Raw genomic sequence first — 22,289 nt, 5'->3', positions numbered from 1 at the left:
ACAATTTAGCATTTTAAATTTGTAAATGAATGGGTTGGTAGGGTTGGTAGAGCGGCTCATCCAATAATCAAAGGGTTGGTGGTTCGAAATCCTGGCTCCGACTGTTCATGTGTCAAAGTGTCCGTGGAAGACACTTAACTCTAAATTGCTCCCAGTTGGACCTGGTGGTTTTGGAAAGTGCTTTGGACACCATGAAGGTGGAGAAAATGTGCTAAATAAGTGCAGTCCATTTACCATTTAAATCCAGTGTTAAATCTACATGTTTAAAATGTTAAATCTACATGTTACTCCGTAAATATGTTTACAGTTGGATGTGTTTTTTACAGTCTTGTTCTGGAAACCACAGCTGCCAGTTTTTTTCCCGTAAAAACAGCAGGATTTTTTTTACAGTGTACTTAATCGAGCGTTTTTGATAAAGCTTCCATTTGTGCCTCCACATCCAGATGTTCTGTCAGTTATGAATGTCAGTCTTTTCACCTCAAAGTAAACCGTCAGGCTCAGGTATTACAAGGAAATGATTCCGTTTTGGTAAGTTTAAGCCTCTGATACAATTAAACTTTATCCATTCAACAAATTATTTTTTATGACCAAATTGGGTCATAAAAAATATATACACTTTTATATACCTCCTCTTATGTGATGATTGTGACTATGTGATGTATTTGGGATAGATAAAGTGTAACTGGGACTCCGTTTGTAATCATGTACCTGGTCAAAGGTGATTACTGATGTGCATAAATAGAAAATCTGTCTAAATGTGTCTGAAAACAAAATTAGTCCGACTTTACGTGCAACAGTGCTCTATGAAAAGCACACGGATGTGTTGGGTTGAATCTTCACATTTACACATAGTTATAACTCTGCAGCTTTAAAGTGCATTATTTATATGCAAATCATTCCAAATGACTTAGGTCTTGTTTGTTCTGACACTGAGTTAGCTCACAAGTGAACTGAAAAACCTTTAGCTGCTTAATCAAACAACAATTAGTAATGAGCTAAGTCAGATAAAGCTAATGGATATTTCTGGTTGACTTCCTCCAAACAGCAGCTTTTAGGACTCCACATATACAGCCAGCTGAAAGAAAATGATATTAAAGTTTATGTCAGTGGTTTCCAACCTTTTTTGGCCCAGGACCCCATTTTAACATCACAAATTTCTGGTGACCCCAGACATTCAAAACAGAGACTTTTTTTTTTTGCTAAAATTAATTTGTTTTTGATCATGTAATAGTTTGCTCTACTGTGTTCCAAATAAATGTTAATTTTAGACACCATTTAGTCTATATAATGTATATTATTATGGACGGAGGCAGAAAAACCAGGTGTAGATTACTGCACAAAGTGAGAATTTGATTTTCCTTGGTCAGGATATGTACAGTCAGTCCAGCTTGGATTTACAAGGCTGACAACTAATACTGAACAAACAAGAACTCAAACTATGAATTATGAAAGAGCTGCAGCATCTGAAACTGACCACAATGAACATTTGACAGATAAACAGTACCACAGTGCTTCAGGTTCAGCTTCACAGTTTGTCATGTCTTTAATGGATTGTGATTGTCTCTCTCAACTCACCATATATTTTTTATTAGTAATTTTTTTTTTTTTTTTTTTTTTTTAATCAATAACTAGAAATTTCAGGCGACCCCATGTGGGGTCCTGACCCCAAGGTTGAAAAACACTGGTTTATGTGCTTAATAAAAGTTACAGTTTTCATACCTCAGCACAGGCAACAGTGGTTGCATTTATAGCAGGGGCCCTGATGTGACTGAACTAAACTCTGGCCTCTGATTTAGTACCATTCAAGTAGCACATGAAGTGACCCAAATCAAACCCCCCCAAATGCCAGCAGCCTGCAGGTGCATCAATGGAAAACTTTAAGTAGGTGCTGTAATACAAACACAAGAAACACAATGTGGAGAATACAGGTTTGTAGAAGAAACCACACTAACACATTTCTTGTACATTTCTTACAGTAAATACCAGGCAAAAAAGTTGCCAATAAAGTTCTGTAAAATTGTTTGCTAATGACTGTAAAAATAATTAGAGTATATAACTGGATACTTTTTTACCGGTTTTTGCTGTGTATAAATTACAGCATTGTATTGTTGTTTTACATTAGAAACAATATTTTAGTTTTTTTAGTTTTGACTGCTCCAGTTCGATGCTAAAGGTGCTAACGGAGTGCATGCAGGTAGTGTTAGCTTAACTTAACCAGTTTTCCACTAGCTAACATTTGCAATAACAGTGCACTCTAGACGCACTTCTTGGGTCCCGTTACTCCATATAATTACAAGAAGGAAGTTAATTTTACTTTTTTTCGCACCACATTACATAAAACAGCACAGACTCTATGGCAACACAGACCATTCAGTTATGGTGACCAGCTGAAATATTCCCTCCACCCAGTTAGCTCTGCTACTCTCCCCAACAGGTACAACATGAGCTATAACTACAGAACACAGAACAGCAACTATCTTTTAACGCTTATTTACAACTTACAACGTAGTGCACGTGACCCAGTGAAACTGTAAACAGAACGAGTCACGTGACTCGGTACAAACCTTCCCCATAACAAGATCAGTGTGACTCACTACATTATATTTCATTAAGTTACTCCTTGAATCACATTTTAATTTTGTGGGCTAATAATGTTTTCCTTCCACTTTACTGAATGGATGGATGTCGGACTCACCCCCCCCCCCCCCCCCCCCCCATGTCCGCCTTCATGTCCTCTTTTGTGCCTTCTAATACTAACAGTAGTCGCTTTCCATTGACCCTGAAATTGCGCGAATATAACTTGCGCATAAAAATTTACCTAATGGAAAAATTACAATTTCACCAAAAGTCTCGTTTTTCGATTAGAAAAAAAGTGGTATCTCACACAAAACTACAATGGAAAGACATTTTTTTCGCAACTACAGTCAGGTGAATTAAAAAACAGGATGACGTATGTTACAACAAGCGAAGAAGAAGAAACATGTTGCAGTATATGTGGACACACCAGGAAACCCAATAATTTTTTAATTTAGTATGAGATAGAGGGGTAATATATAGTAATAATGAATATATCTGTAAATCAATACCATAATTACATTCGTTGCCATGTTCATGGAATGACTTCTCATGCCATCTCGTGATAATAAATAAACGAATCATCGCATTTGTGATTTAATGGAAAAACCGGCATTACGCACTTCTGTTTTTTCAACATTTAGTAAATATCGGTAAAGTTATGCGCAGATGTCCAAGGGCAAAGTGACTAGTGTGTAATTGTAATTTGTATGCTTTACAGTCAGGACTAAGTGAAAACACAACCATCCTGTAATTTTACAATGTAATACTGTGAACAAATGCTTGAAGTTACCGTAAATATTATTTTTACCTATAATGCTTTGCAAAATAGAGTTACACCTTGTGAATTGTTAGAACAAGAAACTACTGGATTTTTTTTTACTGTGGAAATTACAGATATTTTTTACAGTGTAGTGAATAATTTAGTATGTTTTGCATGGCACTTTCTTCACCTTCACAACCACTGTGCCCTGGGAGTTGTGATTTAGGTCTTTAGAAAGTGCTCATAATGGATCATTCAGCATTGACACCTACCTACAGTGAACTCTGCAAAGCTTGTCAACTAATTACGAAAATTTCTGTCAGTGCTGCGACTGCTGGTCACTCACTTTTCAAGCTAAACACAAATTACATGTTTGTGAGGACTGAGGAGGATTGATTACTAAGGAAACTACAGTGGATAGCACAGGTGTGTAAGTGAAGTACGTAAGGTTACGATACAGCTCCGTTCTGCTGTTGATGTTTCATTTATTTTACACGTTTGTTGATTTGTATGAATATTTAGAGCTTTCAGGTTGTTAGTAGATGTTAGTATATGTCACTGGTATTTTATGTGTCCAGTTGAATTGGTTTCTGCTGGACTCTGCTCAGTATCGATGTCTGAAACTGAACAAATGGAGGTGGCACGAAAAGCATTCAGACATTTACTGTAGTGGAGCAACAGGATCGATAAGTACCTCTGAACTTTTAACACAGATCGACAACTCCAAAAACACAATCAGCAATATTTAATCCAAAATTAAAAGTTTCAAAATTACTGTAAAGTTTATTTGTACTGTCCTGACATATTGGTGGTCAGTAACAGAGAATACTGCAAGACAAACTGTTGCTTCAATTCACCCATGGCCCAGACAGACTAGGAAACATTACCATCAAGAAATCAGGTTTAGAGTTTTATCTCATGTGTTTTATGTTCTCATTTATTTTGTAATTTAAATCTCTTTGTTATCTCTCAGCACCTCGTTATGGATCATGTTTCTCTTTTGTTCTTTTTTTTCTCCATCAGGTTTCTGGGAGAATGTGAAACTGGAGCTGCAAAGACCCTGAAGTTCTGCCCGTCTGCTACCTGAGACAGGTATGTCTGAAACAGGAATCCAATCTGCAGGAAACCCCCTGGGTCGGTGCTGGTAGGTGGGACGACCCACAGTGGTCCACGCTGGCCTAGGTGACAAGGACTCCATGTTCTGGCTCGTCCCGTTCTCGCCACATCCCCACCTGCCTGCTGACTGTGTGATCGCATCGCCGCTCTTTCCCTGCAGCTCGATACATAAAAACATGGCGAAGGGTTGGATTCCCCCATTCGCCCACGGCTGTCTCTTGTCTCTGCTGATGCTGGAGAGCTGCTGGCTGCTCTGCTCTGCCTCCCAGAAAACCTCCATATTAACAGACTCTCAGTCCCAGCAGGAGTATGCCCACTCCATCCGGCTGGATGGTGACATCATCCTGGGTGGTTTGTTCCCTGTGCATGCCCGTGGTGAGAGGGGCGTGCCCTGCGGTGAGCTGAAGAAGGAAAAGGGCATCCATCGGCTGGAGGCCATGCTGTTTGCCATCGACCTCATCAACAAGGACCCTGAGCTGCTGCCCAATGTGACTCTTGGAGCACGAATCCTCGATACCTGTTCACGGGACACTTACGCCCTGGAGCAGTCGCTCACCTTCGTTCAGGCGCTCATTGAGAGGGATGGTTCAGATGTCCGCTGTGCCAATGGTGAACCACCTATCTTTGCCAAACCGGATAAGGTGGTGGGGGTCATTGGGGCATCAGCCAGCTCCGTGTCCATCATGGTGGCCAACATCCTGCGACTATTCAAGGTAAGGGAGTGTTGTGTCTGTCTAGTGTTAAGGCAGGTTCTTTGGAAGATGCTGATGTGTCACAGTGACATGTTTTAACTGTGATTTGTGTTCGGTGTTCCCATCTATATTATAAAAGCCATGTGGCCTCTGCGTATGTGCGTGTGTGTTTGTGTGTCTGCTTTATAACTGAAAAACTGGACAGAGCGAGCCTTTGCCTTTTGCAGTACTTATGTATTTTGGGTCAAGGATCAGACAGGCAAAAATAGCTTATTGATACGACCAATAATTTTGGATTTATTAGTTGTTTTTAAAATTACAACTACAAAATTACAATGGGCTGGATCCAGATCAACGGAATCACCAGGAAACGGCAGGAGAACTGGGTCCGGCTGTGATCACACACTAACAAGGTCAGTCTGGTTCTTACTGTGGCCTGGTTCCACCCCACATGTCCCCGGTTAGACCCAGCCTGTTAAGGTCCCCCTCCGGACCACCCCTCCTCGCTGTAACACGGTGACAGACTCCGATCAGATAGACAGGAGTTCAGCGGTATCGGATCCAGACAAAGGACGGTAGTGGGTCACAATAAACCATCATGTTCAGTCCTGTGTAAAAGTCTTATGCTGCCTTCATGTGCTACTGGAAATTATATTTGTTCCTAATCTGTGTGTTACACCAGTAAGTGTAACTCAGCTCCCCATTTTATCAACTCTACTGCTTCTAGAGCTCGTGGATTCCCAGGGGTCAACGCGCTTGTCACAGTTAATATAAATAGAGAAACAGCCATCTGAGGTCACTGATGTACAAACTAACAGACCTTTATGTTTCTTCTTGTGTCCATCTGTGAGATACATGTCTCATAGTTGCCATGTCTCTTAGTAAAGTATTGAAAAATGTTTGTTTGTTTGTGTTTTAGTTGGGATCACCAATAGGTGTGTCCAAATTCAGACTGTGATTTCCACATCAAAATTCAACACACAAATGAAAACATGCACCAGCAAATATTAGATATTACCTTCAACACAAATGCAAAACATGCATTAGAAACCACAGTCAATATGTGTAGAACTCACAGTGATACACAGTATATGTGTGTGTGTAGATATGCCAAAGCTGGCTTGAATCCCTTGGCTGACTCCTCAGTAAAATAACACAAATCCCTCTAGGCATAGCATCCTACAAACATGATGTTCCAAGGTGTTTCCTCATTTGCACCTAAAAGATTGATTTCTGTTAATTTAGTCAAAAACAAGGGTGAAAAATTCCCCATTGTCATTGTTCTGTATACTACTGTGTGTTGAAGAAAATTGGTGTTTGTCTTTGGGATTGAAAATCAGCCTTTGTTGTGTGTCTGAGGCATATGTCTATGACTCTAAAGGTGAGCCTGTAAGGACACAGAGGACAAATCTTTGTGCTTACACAGGAAGTCTGTATTTGAGGTGGCTAGTTTATGTCTATCTGTGGAGGATCAGGTGTTGTAATATTTCCTCTGATGGACATTCAATCGGAGGAACCATCTCCTCTATTAGATGACTGACATATTATAAAAAAAAGCTCTTTGACTTTGCTGTACAGTCATGTGACCACAGTTTGAAAATGATGGTGATTATAAAAGTTTTTTCTCTCCAGTATTACACAACAAATCTTTCAAGCCTCTAAGTCCAGTGTCCGCACCGATGCAGTTTCATTTTAAAGGGGTTCTGTGTAATATTGACATTCCAGACTGTATCACTCACTGAATAAAGTATAAAGCTGATTCTTCACACACATCTGTTTTATGGTATCATCAAGTTTTCTTCTTTGAACCAAAACTCATATCTGGATATTTGGATGGTCAGTCAAAAACAGCCGCAGTAAAACCACAGATCTGTACAGTTTGTGTTAGCAGCTGCACGAAAGATCTGTTTGGATTCTTCCAAACAGGGTCAGAACTGTCACAGTTTAGTCTGAACCATGGACCAACACATAGCGAGTTATAGATAATAGCATCACAGAATCACTTTATACCTTCATAAGCCTCATCATCAAACTGACCTGTGTCGAAGAAACGCTGTGATTTCAGCATCAAACTCCATTCTTTTCATTTAGAGCTGTATTCAGTGGTGAAAACAACAGCAGTGATTCTAGCTTTTATCATTTTGTCACTTTCTTTGACTCTAGAAGTTGTTTCTTAGCGGATTTTATCTCATCTCATCACTTTCTGACGTTTTTGTCAAAAGCCCCCTGGTGTTGGTTTTCCTCACCATGGGAGACTGTCCATTAAACCACCAGTCTGAACAAACTCACTTCATATTTCTACCATTCAATACATTGGCATCTTTGGCAGAACTTCAGAGTTCTTTATTTGAAACACTAATGATGTTTTCACAGCCTTTTTTAAATATCTGAAATAGGGATCCACCAATACCACTTTTTTCCAGACCGAGTATGAATATGAGTACTTACATTTGAGTACTTGCCGATACCGAGTACTAATACGAGTACTTAATAATCCCATTCCAGTTCTTAGCTCCTTTTGTAAATGTGCTTTATTGTCGTTGTCATTAGTCTGACTGGAAAAAAGAGCTGCTACTGACATTTAATGTGTTGGAATGAGTATTTTTCAATTAATCCACCAGGGGGCACCGCTCTGAATTAACCATACTGGACAAATACCACGAAGAAGAGTAAAGTTTTTTGAGAAGAAGAAGAAAGTCAGTAATAAACATGGAGACGATAGAGGTAACACTAATGTGCAAGTAATATTGCAGTGTTTTCTCTGGTAAGGTTTAAAGCTTAGCTTCAGCAGGTAGAGAAAAGAGAAATGAGTCATAAGTTTCGTTTTCACTTCCACTGGCGGCACGGTCCGCACTGCTCCGTACTCTCAGTGGTATTCTCTGTGTGGGTACACATCCGCCAGCACCTGGAAAATGGATGGAATGTACGCAGAGGACGGACAGAACACTGCGTCCGTATCTGTCTGTGTAACGTTACTTGCAGTCAGCGTTACTTTTATCACCGTCATTTATTTTGAAAAATCTCCACACTCCCCACACATTATTCCACCGCCACGTACCTGCTGCACTGAACTGTGAATGTCACACGGCCGTAAGTGGTATCGGTGCATTTGTATCGGATTACTTTTACGAGTACGAATACGAGCACACACACTGAGCATCGGAGCCGATGCCCGATACTCGTATCGGTGCATCCCTATTTACAGCCAATGTCCACAGTACTTCAGTGTTTATGATATCTAGAATTTACTTTATTCAAATTCTGCTGTTTTGATGTAAATGTGGACAGACAAGAGACTTTTGGAAACAATGAAGCAGACACCCACATTCGCCACATAATTGGGTCTTTTGAGTGATGCATTTCCTTCCATGACTTGTTCTAACCCTGTCACATGGCCCTTTCCACAAGACAGCATGTCATCTCCTCCTTCTAGGTGGTAATTCAGTATGGATGCCAAATTACAGGCCATTCTGTAAATAATCAGTACGTTTACATGCACAGCTTGTCCCAGTCTACATGCATGGGAATGTAATCGATTTGCAGCAGGTATCTAATCTGCACAAACAGTAGCACGGACAAACAGTACGCTATGTACAAATTTGCAACATTGTCTATTTTGTCGTACCAGCTTTCCTTTGGATTTCTAACTTGCTAGCTCACTACTGACTATTGTTGCAGTTGGTCACAGCGTAGGTTAGTAAGCTGAAAGAGTCAAATCTACACCAGCTGTAGTGGAGGCAAAAGGATTTCAGTGCCCATGTTACAGTCAGAAGCCCCTTTAGTCAGAAAATTAGTTTGGATTTAGTTGATGAATCTAACCCTAACCCTTTTCTGACTAACAGGCCTTCAGACTATAGGGCGCCTCACAAACACCTCATCCAGTTCCAGTCTGACTAGTTCGTTTACATGCAGGATGTGATCGGCTTTCATTCATATTATCTGGGTGTATTAGTCCGACTATTAAAACTTCCATTTCAGTCGAGGCTAACATGTTTAAATGTACTTTTATCAGAATCAGAATCAGCTTTATTGGCCAAGTATGTGAACACATACAAGGAATTTGGCTTCGGTTTTTACATCGCTCACAACATACGATTTCGACATGAACCCAGACAACATGTGGACCTAGACATAATATAGACAAACAGTCCACTAGAGACAAAGACAACAGTGGGTTGAGATTTACAGTGGATTTATAATGTTATATGTACAGAGTGCAAAGTGGAGTTTTTAATACAGTGAGTGGATGTGTGGATCTGGACTATTAGAAATATATGTTTATGTATATATTATTTACAGTGGGTTTTACTTTGTAAAATGTACAGAAAGTGCAAATTGAAGTATTTATACAGTGAGTGGACATATACAGGAATACAATCTACAAAAATATATGTTTATGTATATATTATTGTCGTGCAAATAGTCAGATTTTTTTAAATAGTGCAAATTAGAAAGTTTTATAAAGAGTGCAAAATTTTTTAAATCCCGTTTTAGTTACACTAACACAATAATTAGATTTTTTTTTCAGTGCCGTGTAAGTGTCTCTTCTGGCAGCTTTTGCACAGATTAATTCTGCATTTTACCATGTTCCTACTGACTAGAATTTGGGACAGTTACTGCATCTAGTGGAATTATCCACCCCTAGCCAGGCAATTTTTTTTGGAATGGACTGGGATTATTACAGTTTTTATTTCTAATATTTTCATGGTAACATATGGCTTAATTCTTGGTTAGTTTTTGGTTTTGACAAAGTCTCAATCTGTTTCAGTAAATCTTCATATTGTCCAATGACAAAAAGTTTTAAAACCTGTGGGTGTACAGTATGTGACTAGATAGATAGATTAGATAGATTAGATAGATACATAGATAGATAGATAGATATGTACTTTATTAACCCCAAAGGAAATTCTGTGAACTCCGTTGCTCCCATACATACATACATACATACAAGTGAGATGTAAGAGTTGAGTATTTAGAATAATTATAATAATAAATAAATAAAAGTGACATATCCCAAACAGGAGAAAAATTTGTTTGCCAATTTTCACTAATTGTATATAGTCTTTACCTCCTCCTTTCTACTTTCCAATCTCATCACATCTGCTCACCCTCACTTTCTTGGCCTTGGTGATCTGTCCTGGGTCCAACCTTATGATGCATTCAGACATATATCTTCACATCCAGCTGTTTCCCGCTCAGAACAACTGTATGTGATGGCAGCAAACAGAAATATCCACTGCGTTAAATCAAAGATGATTCATGAGAGAGAACGGGCAGCTTAATGAGGACAGAAAGGCCCAACAACATCACTTATCTAAAATTAGCCTGAGATGCCTCCAGGGTGAAGAAGGAGAGGAGGAGGGACTTGGATTGTGCTGATGCAGAGGTTTCCTCACCCTACCACTGCCTACCAGCGCTGTCGCCTCTGTCAGCTGCATTCAGGACGGACAGACTGCTGGATTCAGGATGTTCAGGAGTAAACACATTTATGGGGATGAGTAAAATGTGACAAATGGGAATTCTCAGAATGATTGAACTCACCAAGTTAGAAATCGTGTGTGATCATCTGAAGAAGGTGTAACAGACCAAAACATAAATGTTACTACAATGAATGAGGCTGTGAGCAGGACTTTTTTTCTTTTTTACACCCCTGTGCTGATGAAAGCCGTGGCCTGAGGCATTATGTGTTCAGGTTGTCCATCTGTAAATTTGTCTCATCTACACAGTATCTCATGAAGGTGTTGAAGGAATTTTTGTGAAAACAGGCTTCAAGGGAAGTCAGTATGTTTCTCACTGGTAATTATAAACAGGAATAATACAAAGGCGCAGAAAAAAATATTAGACCACCCTTGTTTTCTTCAATTTTTTGTTCATTTTAATGCCTGGTACAATTAAAGGTACATTTATTTGGACAAATATAATGATGACAACAAAAACAGCTCAAAAGAGTTTAATTTCAGAGCTGATATCTATCCATTTTCCATGTTTTCTTGATAATAACCAAAATCACTTCAGTTCTTACATCAATATGTATGGCATTGTACTGATAAAAACAGTGCTTTTAGGCATTCCATGTTTTCTTTTCTGTCTGTTTTAGTCACATGATACACACAGGAGTTAGTACTTGATTGCATAACCATTGTTTTTGTTGACTTTTGATGGTCTAATAATTTCTTCCTTGACTGTAAATTTGACAGAGTTTCCGGTCACAAGCAACAACTTTCACTTCTGTTGGACCGGACGAACCCCAAATGAAAGTATAACCTCACAAAATGTTCCAAGTTCTCCATTATGTGATCAGTGGGTACAACTTTATTCTCGTAAATTATGATATTTTTCCCACCTGTTTGTGTTCTCATAATATTATGGCTTTAATCTCGAAATGTTATGACTTTAATGTCATAAATGTGCGACATTATTTTCGTTAAATAGTGAGTTTTTTAAAACTACGACTTTATTCTCATTACATTATGACTTCTTTTCTGTCTGTTTTAGTCACATGATGCACACACAGGAGTTAGTACTTGATTGCATAACCATCGTTTTTGTTGACTTTTGATGGTCTAATAATTTTTTCCGCGACTACATCAGTACTTTGTCTTGAGATATAGTTAAAGGTAAATTATGTAACATTTCTGTCTTGTCTTTAAACCCTCAATCAACACTATGTTAACGAGTAGAATGGGAAGTAATACTTGAAAAAAGGTGATAAAATTCAAAACAAAACAGTTATTTTCTTATTGTTTCACAGCAGTTTTGTTCTAAAGTATAGAAGGTTATAAATAAAAGCAGCCGAAGTGCATGTTTCCTCTGAGAAGCCTGAATACCTCTGTGCTGGTTTACAACATGCATTTTCTGCAAGTCAGTGTGCAGGGATTAATTACACTGCAATGCAAACAGAATTGCTAAATCCCTGTACGTTGCTCTTACTGGCTGGAGGTACAAAGACACTGCACTAAAAGTCCATGCCTAGAAAGGACCCAAACAAAACATAACCAAAAAAGAAAAACTTGCAGTAAATAGAAGCAGCAGGCAATGTCTCTGTACACTTCTACGGGATTTTAAATGATGACTGAGTAGGATTTTTATTATTATTATATAGAGTAAATGATCATTTTCTGCCAATAACGTTTTTTCTTACATTTCTTCAACATTTTCACCACACACACTGGAATATCTGAGCATAAATAGATGTGAATGCAACTGGACTTGGTGGCATGCAACCACAAGGAGGTAGTTGTCCACATTTAAGAACTGCATATTCATTCAGTCATTCATTCATTGATTTTCTGTAGCTTCTTAATTGTCACAGGGGAGTTGTAGCCCATACAAGCTGACATTTGGCAAAAAAGCAGTGTACAGCCTGAACAGATCACCAGTTCACTGCAAGGCTGATAAAACTATGCAATTTATACTAAAAACACAATGTGTGTTTTTTCATGCACTTCTAATATCAGACATCATGCCAATAATCTGTGCACAAATCAGCCACAGCAGGCTTTTTTTTTGTCAGAATCTAACAGTTTTGTTGTGTTTTTTTGTTGTTGTTTTGTTTTGTTGTCAATCAAATCTGATCAAACAACACCCACACACAGCTAATATTCAGCATATCTGCAGGAGAAAAGGTCTCGAAAGGCATTTAAAAAAAAGAAAAAGAAAAAAAAGATTTGACTCAAATCCTATATTTAGTAAAATACTTTTTACCCTCGGCCACACGGGCCACAGGGTTTTGTCTTTTTTTTTTTTTTTTAATTTGTGAGGTAAAGCATAATTTTGTGGCAAGTCATATTTTTGGCTCTAATTATTTTTGTGATTGCATAGTTTGCGTTTCGAAGTTGTGTAAATTATGTGTGAGATAAACAAAGATTTATGCAACTGTTTATCCACCTGTCCACAATTATCTAATATAAGATTGTTATATCCTGTGTAGATCCGTGTTCTTATTTCATATATCGGCCAATATATCAGTTATCGGCCAATATCAGATATAGGCCGATATTGGATATCGGCGTTTTTAGCCCCCAATATCGGTATCGGCCCCAAAAATCCCACATTGGTTGAGCTCTAGTTCATTTACATTCATTCTTTACCACTGTATGTACTGTTTTAGATCAACTTTTAATTCCTTTATACATCTATTACACAAACCAATTCACAGTCTCAAATATTTTACATATTGCAAAACAGCATAACAGTGACAGTCAATATTATGAAGATTTTCTTAAGTCAGGCCGAGGGTTTTCAAGTGCGAGCACATTGTGTTTCTTGCTTGTTGTAGTTTGTTCACTTTTCTGTATGCTCCACCTTGTGACATTTCTTTAAGTGGTACCCTCACAATAAACCTTACATTTGCTGGTAAAAGTTCAATATTTAATTTGTTTTGATTTCACTCAAGCTTCAGTGGAGGTGTCAGAGGTCAGATCCTCCATCTCAGTATATTTAGAAGGCATTTTCACACAGAATCACACAGTCTGACTCCAACCTTTCTGATTCCTTCTCTGATGCATCACATTTTTGTTATGTTTTTACTCATTCTATTTAAACTCCTACGTGTCATCCTGTGTCACATTTTAACTCTCTCTGTCGCTACATTACTGCCTGTTCTCCGTCATGCTTAAGTCATCTGTGCTGCATCATTTTTTTATCATCCTGTTTTTTGTGCCCCTGGTGTGTCATATTTTTATCGTCCGCTCTGCTGCATTAAGCAGCTATTTCATTCCCCTCTGTTTATCACTGAATAATGACCACCATTGTAGTTAATGTGGTTTTATAAGGTTAATTAACAGATAAATTAAGGAGGTGAATTTCTCATTTAAATGGGCCAGATACAATGAACCAATCCTTCAGTTTCTACCATTAACCCATAAAGACTCAGTGCTACTTTTGTGGCAGTTCCCAAATACATTTTTCTCTATATTTAACCTTTCTGAAGTGATTTATCACCATTTATTGTAATATTATCCTCTTTATTGTGCATTTTTCAGTGTAAATCATATATTTTCCCCTATATTTAATTCTCTGATCCTGTAGATGTTCATAAAAGTTCAGAGTAAATTTAAAAGTTACATCAAAATAGATATATTATATTTTCAGTAAATATATCATTAACTGAACATAAACCAAGTGTCTCCATCCACTGTCATTGATCCAGCTCCATGGGTTTTAGTGGTGAATCAATGCTGTAGAAGATGACGGTGTTTCCACGGTAACTACAGAGCCTCTGAACGTCCAAATGGGTCATATCTGATGACCATGGAAAGATGACAATCTGCATTTTACACTAATTATTTACATATATTAATAGGATTAGTGGATCAACAGGTATTAAATATTTTAAATCAGCAGATGGATTTGTTCACCAGTAGCTGTTTGGGTCTTTATGGGTTAAAAGAATTTGGGTTTTTCAATTAAGAAGAAACTAATCAACCAACTGAGAACAGTAATCTAATGTTAGCAAGAAATGTTAGCATTTTAGTACATTTGCCTCCCATTATAGCATTTAATGGACCGGATCTACAACAATTAGTGGATTAACTTGTTGCACATATGGTTAATTTATATCTGTTAATCTATTGGCTGTGATTGTGTTGGCATTCATTCTTGACTTTTACCAATGATCAGCTTTAGATAATGTCACCGTCATAGTGTGTTCAACATGGGAGCAGCATCTGTCTTGTTACCTGATCACTCCGCTGTCAGGAAACAGATGAAATCAGCCTCTGTGAAAACAAAAAGATAAAGGAGTGGGTGGATAATGGGATTTAATAGAGGGGAATTTGCTCATTGTAGCGGCAATTCATTAGCGGGCCTGATACTAACAACCTCATTAAGCTGTCTGCAGCCATCACCCTCGGTTTCATTGTCAGTGTTAATAAAGCTTTTTGTGCCTATTTTGTAATTTATGGTTTAATGAAAACTGACGACTGTGTCAGGAAATACTGATCTGTATATTAATCAGCGAAGCATGCAGTTGTATTCTAAATTAAATAAAAATCCACCCTAAAGCCCCACTCGGCGTTTCCACGGCGGAGTTAAGTTTATCATAGTGGCAATGTCAATAGGATTAACAATTTTATTACAAAGGTTTCACTTTGTAATGATTAATTAAAGGTGGTCCAATTTGAAGGTCACCCCGTTATGACAAGTTTTTGATGCCAAGAGGCTGTAGAGAAAGAAATATATTAAATGCCTGAATAATAGCATGACACTTTTTAGCTGAAATAAGACCCATTAAGATTAGAAATTAGCCTCTTCTGATGCGCTACATGGGAAAAAAACCATACCAACTTTATTTATAAAGCACTTTAAGAACTTTACAGCTGGCCAAAGTGGGGGAAACATGGGGGGAAAATGGATGGTGGTCAATCGGTCCTGTTTGAGTTGTGTCACCATTAACACATATGATGCCTTTCAGTTTAATAGATGATTTTATCAACCACGAAAAGTTGCTGTTTGTTGTAAAGAAAGTAATGTTTACTTTTATGTGACACTGCTCAGTGGACTGCATCTCTTACATGTGATATACATTGCTAAAAACAGTCAGGATTACAGCATCTTTTAGTACTTTTCTCACATTACTCTTGAAGAACAAGTAAATAGTGTTAAAAGAGGCAAAAATTACCACAATCTGATCTGTTGAAGCTGCACAGTCATCTACTCTGAACAGAAAGTTAGGATGTATAGATGTATAGATAGATAGATGTATAGATAGATAGATAGATAGATAACAAGAATACTAACTAGAACACATGGGCAAACACACTATACATAATAAATTAAAAGTAAGTACAACTACAGAACTGGGTCTGGATAATTTAACAGTAAGGTGCAATAATAAACTGTAATGTGCACTTGGAATGTAATTTTTCAGTAGGATGGAAGTGCATAAATAACCATAAAGTGCATAACAGAGATATGGTTTAAACCACGGGTCACCAACCCTGGTCCTCGAGATCTACTATCCTGCATGTTTTAGATGTATCCCTCTTCCAACACACCTGATTGAAATGATAAGCCTATCATGAAGCTCTGCAGAAGCCTGATAATGACTGTCAGGTGTGCTGGAAGAGGGAAACATCTAAAACCTGCAGGATAGTAGATCTCAAGGACCAGGGCTGGTGACCCCTGGTTTAAGACCGGGTTTAAACATCAGCCAGAGTTGAGTTTATTGTAAAGAGAAATGGAATGTGGCTGGAAAGATTTCCTGTATCTGTTCAACAGTGGAGCTGTAATAGTCTGTTACAGAAGGTTCTTCACCATCTGTCCAGTGTGTGGTGGAGAAGGTGCTGATCATCGTCCATCATCAGTTCCTTTAACGTCCTCTTCTCCACCATGGTCTCTAAATGGTCCGGCCTAAGACTGATTACATAACCAGCCTTCTTGATGATCTCATCAAGTCTGTTGGTGTCACTGGCTCTGATGTGACTGCCCCAACAAACAGCTGCAAAGAACATGATGACTCCAAAGAGTCCTGACGTCCATAGACTTACATTGAACTTCCCTCTAAAAAGCGCAGTTAGTAGTTTGTTCTAGGATTCAGTCTGGTCCTATTGCTAAAATTTTAGGGTGAATAGAAGGCATTCATGGCTACTGTGGTGGACTTTGATTGACAGGGGGGATTGACAGCTTGTTGACGACTGAGTCAGATGTTTGGAGATTCTGTTTAGTCAGGTCATTCATCAGGTCCCTCCGTGTAGTTCTGGGATTTTTGCTCACCGTTCTCATCATCATTTTGACCCCATGGGATGAAATCTTGTGTGGGACCCCAGATCGAGGGAGATTATCAATGGTCTTGTATGTCTTCTATTTTCTTACAATTGCTCCCACAGTTGATTTATTCACACCAACCTGTTTGCCTATTGTAGATTCACTCTTCCCATCCTGGTGCAGGTCTACAATTTTCTTCCTGGTGTCCTTTGACAGCTCTTTGGTCTTGGCCATGGTTGAGGTTGGAGTCTGACTGTTTGAGGCTGTGGACAGGTGTCTTTTATACAGATAACCAGTTCAAACAGGTGCCATCAATACAGGTAACGAGTGGAGGACAGAATAGCTTCTTAAAGAAGTTACAGGTCTGTGAGAGCCAGAAATCTTGCTTGTTTGTGGGTGACCAAATACTTATTTTCCACCATAATTTACAAATAAATTCTTTAAAAATCCTACAATGTGATTTCCTGGATTTTTTTTCTCATTTTGTCTCTCATAGTTGAAGTGTACCTCTGATGAAAATTACAGACCTCTCATCTTTCTAAGTAGGAGAACTTGCAAAATCAGTGGCTGACTAAATACTTTTTTGCCCCACTGTATACTAATACAGTGTCTGGAGATTACTGTTTACAGTGTACCATTCAGGGTTATGTTTTCTTTGTTATGCTGGCACCCATTGCTCTAAACGCAGTCACTTCTGCTCCAAAAGGTCACGACACCAACAGCCAAAATACAAACTTCTGGCTTTGAAACAGCACTTCACAAACCAGGGGGGCTCCATCCCGTTTTGATGCCACTGCTTCTTAACGAGTTAACAAATACATGCTGAAAATAGTAAGTTTTGATGAAGACTTGATATGCAGGTCTTCTAGGTCTTGTTTGTGATGATTTTTTTCCTGCAGTGATTTAGCTGAAATTCAAGGGCTCACCTCCCTACGGGCAAATATTCCACCAAAACAAGTTCCTCCCTTGACACTCTTTTTACAGACACTATTGCTGCATACTTTGCACAGCACCGCTCAATATATTTGTAACATTGGTTTAAAGAAATATAAACAAGCAAGGGTTTTCCCTCCATATGGGCAGTTTTTTCACAGCAGACAGTTTGACTTGTGAAAGCAGGCAAAGCGCAGGTGTTGCAGATAACAGCAACTGCAGCTTTGTTCCACTTAGTTGCCTCTGGAGGTTGTTTTTTTTTTTTTTTTAAGTGAACTTTCATGAACAACTCCAAAGCCTCAAACTAATACACCATTAATTATACAGATCACACCTGTGTATATCCTGCCTCAACAAGTCCAAATGTTTACTGTGAAATACATCTCTACCAGAATGATAATTTGGCACAACCCTCTCTCTCCAGTGCTTTCGCAGTGCTATAAAAAGGTGTGGGAATATGTCTTTTTATGCCAGAATATGTGTTAAAGCAAGAAAGTTAGAAAATACACATTTGTCACGGTGGCTGCAGTACGCTTCCATGATTATCTGTATATCTCGGTAATGTTTCTTCCAAATACTTCACCCCAGTCAGTGCAGTGATTCAGTGTGAGCCCTCTAAAAACACAATGTGAAATATCACGTCCTATAACTTTTACACTCTGTATCTTAGTCCATGTTTAGAATCAGGACACATCAGGAGTCATTTTATTAAAGCTTTAAAATATATAATCATATTTCTGTCTGCAGCTGCGATGGAAGAAATGCAATTGACCCTTGACCTTTCCCATCACTCAGCTGAGGTGATCTGCAGAGGTCACACTGACTCCACTGCAGTGTGAAATTTCAGAGTTTAATCGGAGCTCCTGTCTGAGCTTTTTATTCCCACATGGATCAGATTTCTTACCAGTCTGCAGGACGACGACCTTTTTATTCATAACACAGAAAAGATGAACTCCGTCTGAGTTTTAGAGAGTCTGCAGTATCACTATCAGGTACAAAATGATACGTTTGTACGGATGTTGGATTTGTAGCTGATGTCGTTTGACTGAAAAAAGCATCTGGATGGAGGAGGAGGAGACCTTTGACCTGCTGTGCAACATTAAGCATTATGGAGCATGTGCAGGTGATTTGACCGGTGTACTACATGACCTCTGACCTCTGACCTGTGACACCAGACCCTCCTCTCAGTTGTCACACTGTAGCTCCTCAGCTCCTCGCCTCTGTTCCTCCACCATAGATGCAGGTGGAGTTGAGTTGAGGACCTGAGGAGAAAGGAATCAAGGAAACAAGCATTTTACATGTAGTGTCCTCGCCGTTCAGCTGTCCTTTTTTAATAGACACTGGTTAAATATGACGTGTGTAACAGCTGCATCGTCTGCATCTGATGAATGTTAATAGGATTTTTAATTTAAAGGGGTCATATTTTGCTAAACCCACTTTTATTAGTCTATGGTTCATTTATTTGTGTATCTGGACCCTAATAGTTCGTAAAGTTTGAATTTGAACCCTCCAGGTGCTGCAAAGCTATCTTTATATTCATTTAGGCAAAAATCAAGTGGATTTCTAGAACCTGTTTTAATTCCTGCTTAATTTGTTACGCCTATAACTAGTGACATCACGACATTTGCACATATAAGGTCAAGACTTCCGATGAACATTTCTCAGAGTATGACATAATGGACTCTATGCACAGTCCCACTACTTCCTGAACTTCAGGTGGGTTTTTCATTTCCTGTCTTTCATTATTGGACACACTGATTAATCAAGGTGTGTCTGTTACTTCTTGTAGCGACTACTGATTAATTAGGCACACCTGGATTAATCAGTGTGTCCAATAATGAAAGACAGGAAATGAAAAACCCACCTGAAGTTCAGGAAGTAGTGGGGCTGTGCACAGAGTCCATTGTTTGTCAGCAGCAGCGGTTGTAGTCCATACTGAAAATATGTCCAAACTTCGAGCCGATTACCTAAAATGTTCAGTTTTTGGTTGAACAGGACAGAGCAGCACAGTTAACAACCTGGAGGGGGTGGGGCATGGAGTAGCTCATTTGCATTTAAAGGGCCGGCACATAATTCCATTTAAAACAATATAAAATAACACTCCTTCAATAAAGTTAATTAATCAGGTTAACATATAAGAAGACAGTGTAGGTATGTCATATATGTCTTTTTTCCCCCCTATTTAACACACACAGGCACGTGCACAGATAGACCCCTAGTGGTGCTCAAACACCTGCCTGTTTGGCCTGGATGAGATAAGTGCCCTATCTGCTGGTGCCCAGTCTTTTCTTCATTCATCAATATTTAAGAAAAAAAAATACTCCCTCTGTCATCAATTCCCTCCAAATGTGCTTTGATACCTGACAGGGCTGGCATTTATTTGAGATCTTGTGAGAAATCTGCTCCGACCTGCTCTTTGGCGCTCACAAACCTCCGCCGGCCGTGCTCCTCCCCCTCCCTCCTCCACTTAGAACTCATGCAGTGCTGAACCAGACCAGGCCAAACCTTTGCAACCTACTTCTCCTCTGACAGACAGCTAATGACAGTGTTTGTGCGATCCCCTGATGTTGTTTGGTGCTAAATTAACCTAAACATTAGCACCGGTGAAAACATTACGTTGCTACTGGCCCGACATTTCCTAAAAAACAAACAAACAAAACCCCCTAAAAATGTCACGTAATCTGTGATTTCAAAGCTTTGTTCAGCTGTTTACTGGCATTTGTTTCATGAAGAGAGAGAGGGAGAGATACAGGCAGGCAGATAATTTAAAGACAGTTATACTGTTCTACAAATTAGACAAATTCACTAGTTGTGTCTCATTTAAAATCGTAATTACTGAAATGAATGTAGGTCTTAAGTTGAGCTACATGACAGTCTGCTGAGGTATATTGTGGTATATTGCTAATGTAATGTTTATGCTTCAAGTCTGTTAGAAGTCAGTAAAAAACATGTGCACTGTGTTGTCACTTTTATAGAGATTCTGTTAGCCGCCCTTGATTATTATGCCCTTTTTTTTTGGCTTGAGCACCTGCCCCCTAAAATGTCTGTGCACGTGCCTGCACACACAAGTTTGATTGTGCATCCTTCAGGTGCATTTTAACAAACACCATCAAGTCTAGGTGACATAGTGGGCATCACCTCACATCAGGAATTTTCAGTTCCAGAGTGTGGGTTTTTTCTGGGTACTCCAGCTTCCTCCCATCGTCCAAAGACATGCACCTTAACCCTTTAGAGTTCACTCATAGAAATACTCTGAAATTTGAAATTTCAACCTTAGTGTGTTATTGGAGGACATAACAAGACTTTATTACTTTTGTGATATGTTAGATAAAAAAAGTATTGTTATGTAGAAAATCAAGGTGAGCCAAGTTACCATATTTGGTTCCTTACATGTAAGTGGCAAAACAAAACAAAACAAAAAAAACACAAAAGAAACATACATAAGTGCTGATCCAGACCCCTGTCCACATCCACATTATCCCTTTGAACATCATTCCTTACATTAGTACCATTACTTCATGGTACCTAACAAAGCAGGTACACTCACTGTTCATGCAGAGGTGGACCTTACAGACCCTGTAGACCACACTGGACCTGAGATTGTTGACTCACTGGCCTCACTGTTACTGTTGCTGTCACTGTCTTGTAATGTATGAGGAAATTACCAAAAACAGTCATTTGCCCGATAAAGGGTTTATAGGTTAACCGGTCAGTCTAAATCACTTATAGGTGGGAATGTGAGAGTGAATGGTTGTTTGTCCGTATATGTCACCTCTGCAATGAACCGGCAACTTGTCCAGGGTGTGGATGGATGGACGGGCAGATGGAAGGATGGACAGACGGACGGACGGACGGACGGATGGATCCTTTAAAATGATGGACTAAGATTGATTTCTTGGTCACATTCGAGGAGGAGCTGAAAATAAAAGGATTGAAAAGAGTCTCATGTTACAAAGAAATGTCAGACATATTTATGTTATGGTGTTTGCATGGACAAAATAGGACATTGAAGATGTTTTTTGCATTTATCTTTTTATTTTTATAGACAAAACAAAACTACAAACAGAGAATTTGTTTGATATGGTTCTCTTATTTTATGTCATGCACAAGTGTCTAAGTTCTGAACCCTCATGTGTTTACGAGACATCAAAACAAACTTGCAGTCTTCAAAACATTTCTTTTTCTTTTTACATTTCTTCAAAACATTTCATTTCATCTTTCATTACATAACCATTGACTTTTTTTTTTTAACATATATATGTAGTTTGGTTGAAAATAAAATATTCCATCTTCTCTATCAGGCTTAGCAAATAAAATCTGCTTCAGAAAGAGGTTCCCTTCCTGAAGCAGTACCAAAGTGGTTTTTATTCCATCTAGCCAAAAGTAATCCACATAAATGGAGGACATTTTACTCAAGGGTACATCTTTGTAGACAAAAAAAAATTAAATAAATGGTTGTCACCCAGCTCATAGAGTGTGTCGTCCTCTGGAGTGCCGTTTAACCT

The 22,289-nt window shown here is 38.7% G+C and overlaps 1 protein-coding gene across 2 annotated transcripts in view; it reads left to right on the top strand.

Moving 5' to 3' along the window:
* Positions 1-22,289, top strand: part of grm8b (glutamate receptor, metabotropic 8b) — a 212,384-nt gene that overhangs the window by 2,010 nt on the left and 188,085 nt on the right. For both annotated transcript variants that reach the window (XM_030137259.1, XM_030137260.1), the window contains exon 2: positions 4,361-5,166. In XM_030137259.1, coding sequence (XP_029993119.1) covers positions 4,534-5,166 — 633 coding nt within the window. In that variant the 5' untranslated portion in view covers positions 4,361-4,533. The remainder of the gene's footprint in view (positions 1-4,360; positions 5,167-22,289) is intronic.

Source organism: Sphaeramia orbicularis, chromosome 6, assembly GCF_902148855.1.
Source record: "Sphaeramia orbicularis chromosome 6, fSphaOr1.1, whole genome shotgun sequence".
In the NCBI taxonomy this organism is placed as follows: domain Eukaryota; kingdom Metazoa; phylum Chordata; class Actinopteri; order Kurtiformes; family Apogonidae; genus Sphaeramia; species Sphaeramia orbicularis.
This window is presented reverse-complemented; position numbering and strand designations above follow the sequence as displayed.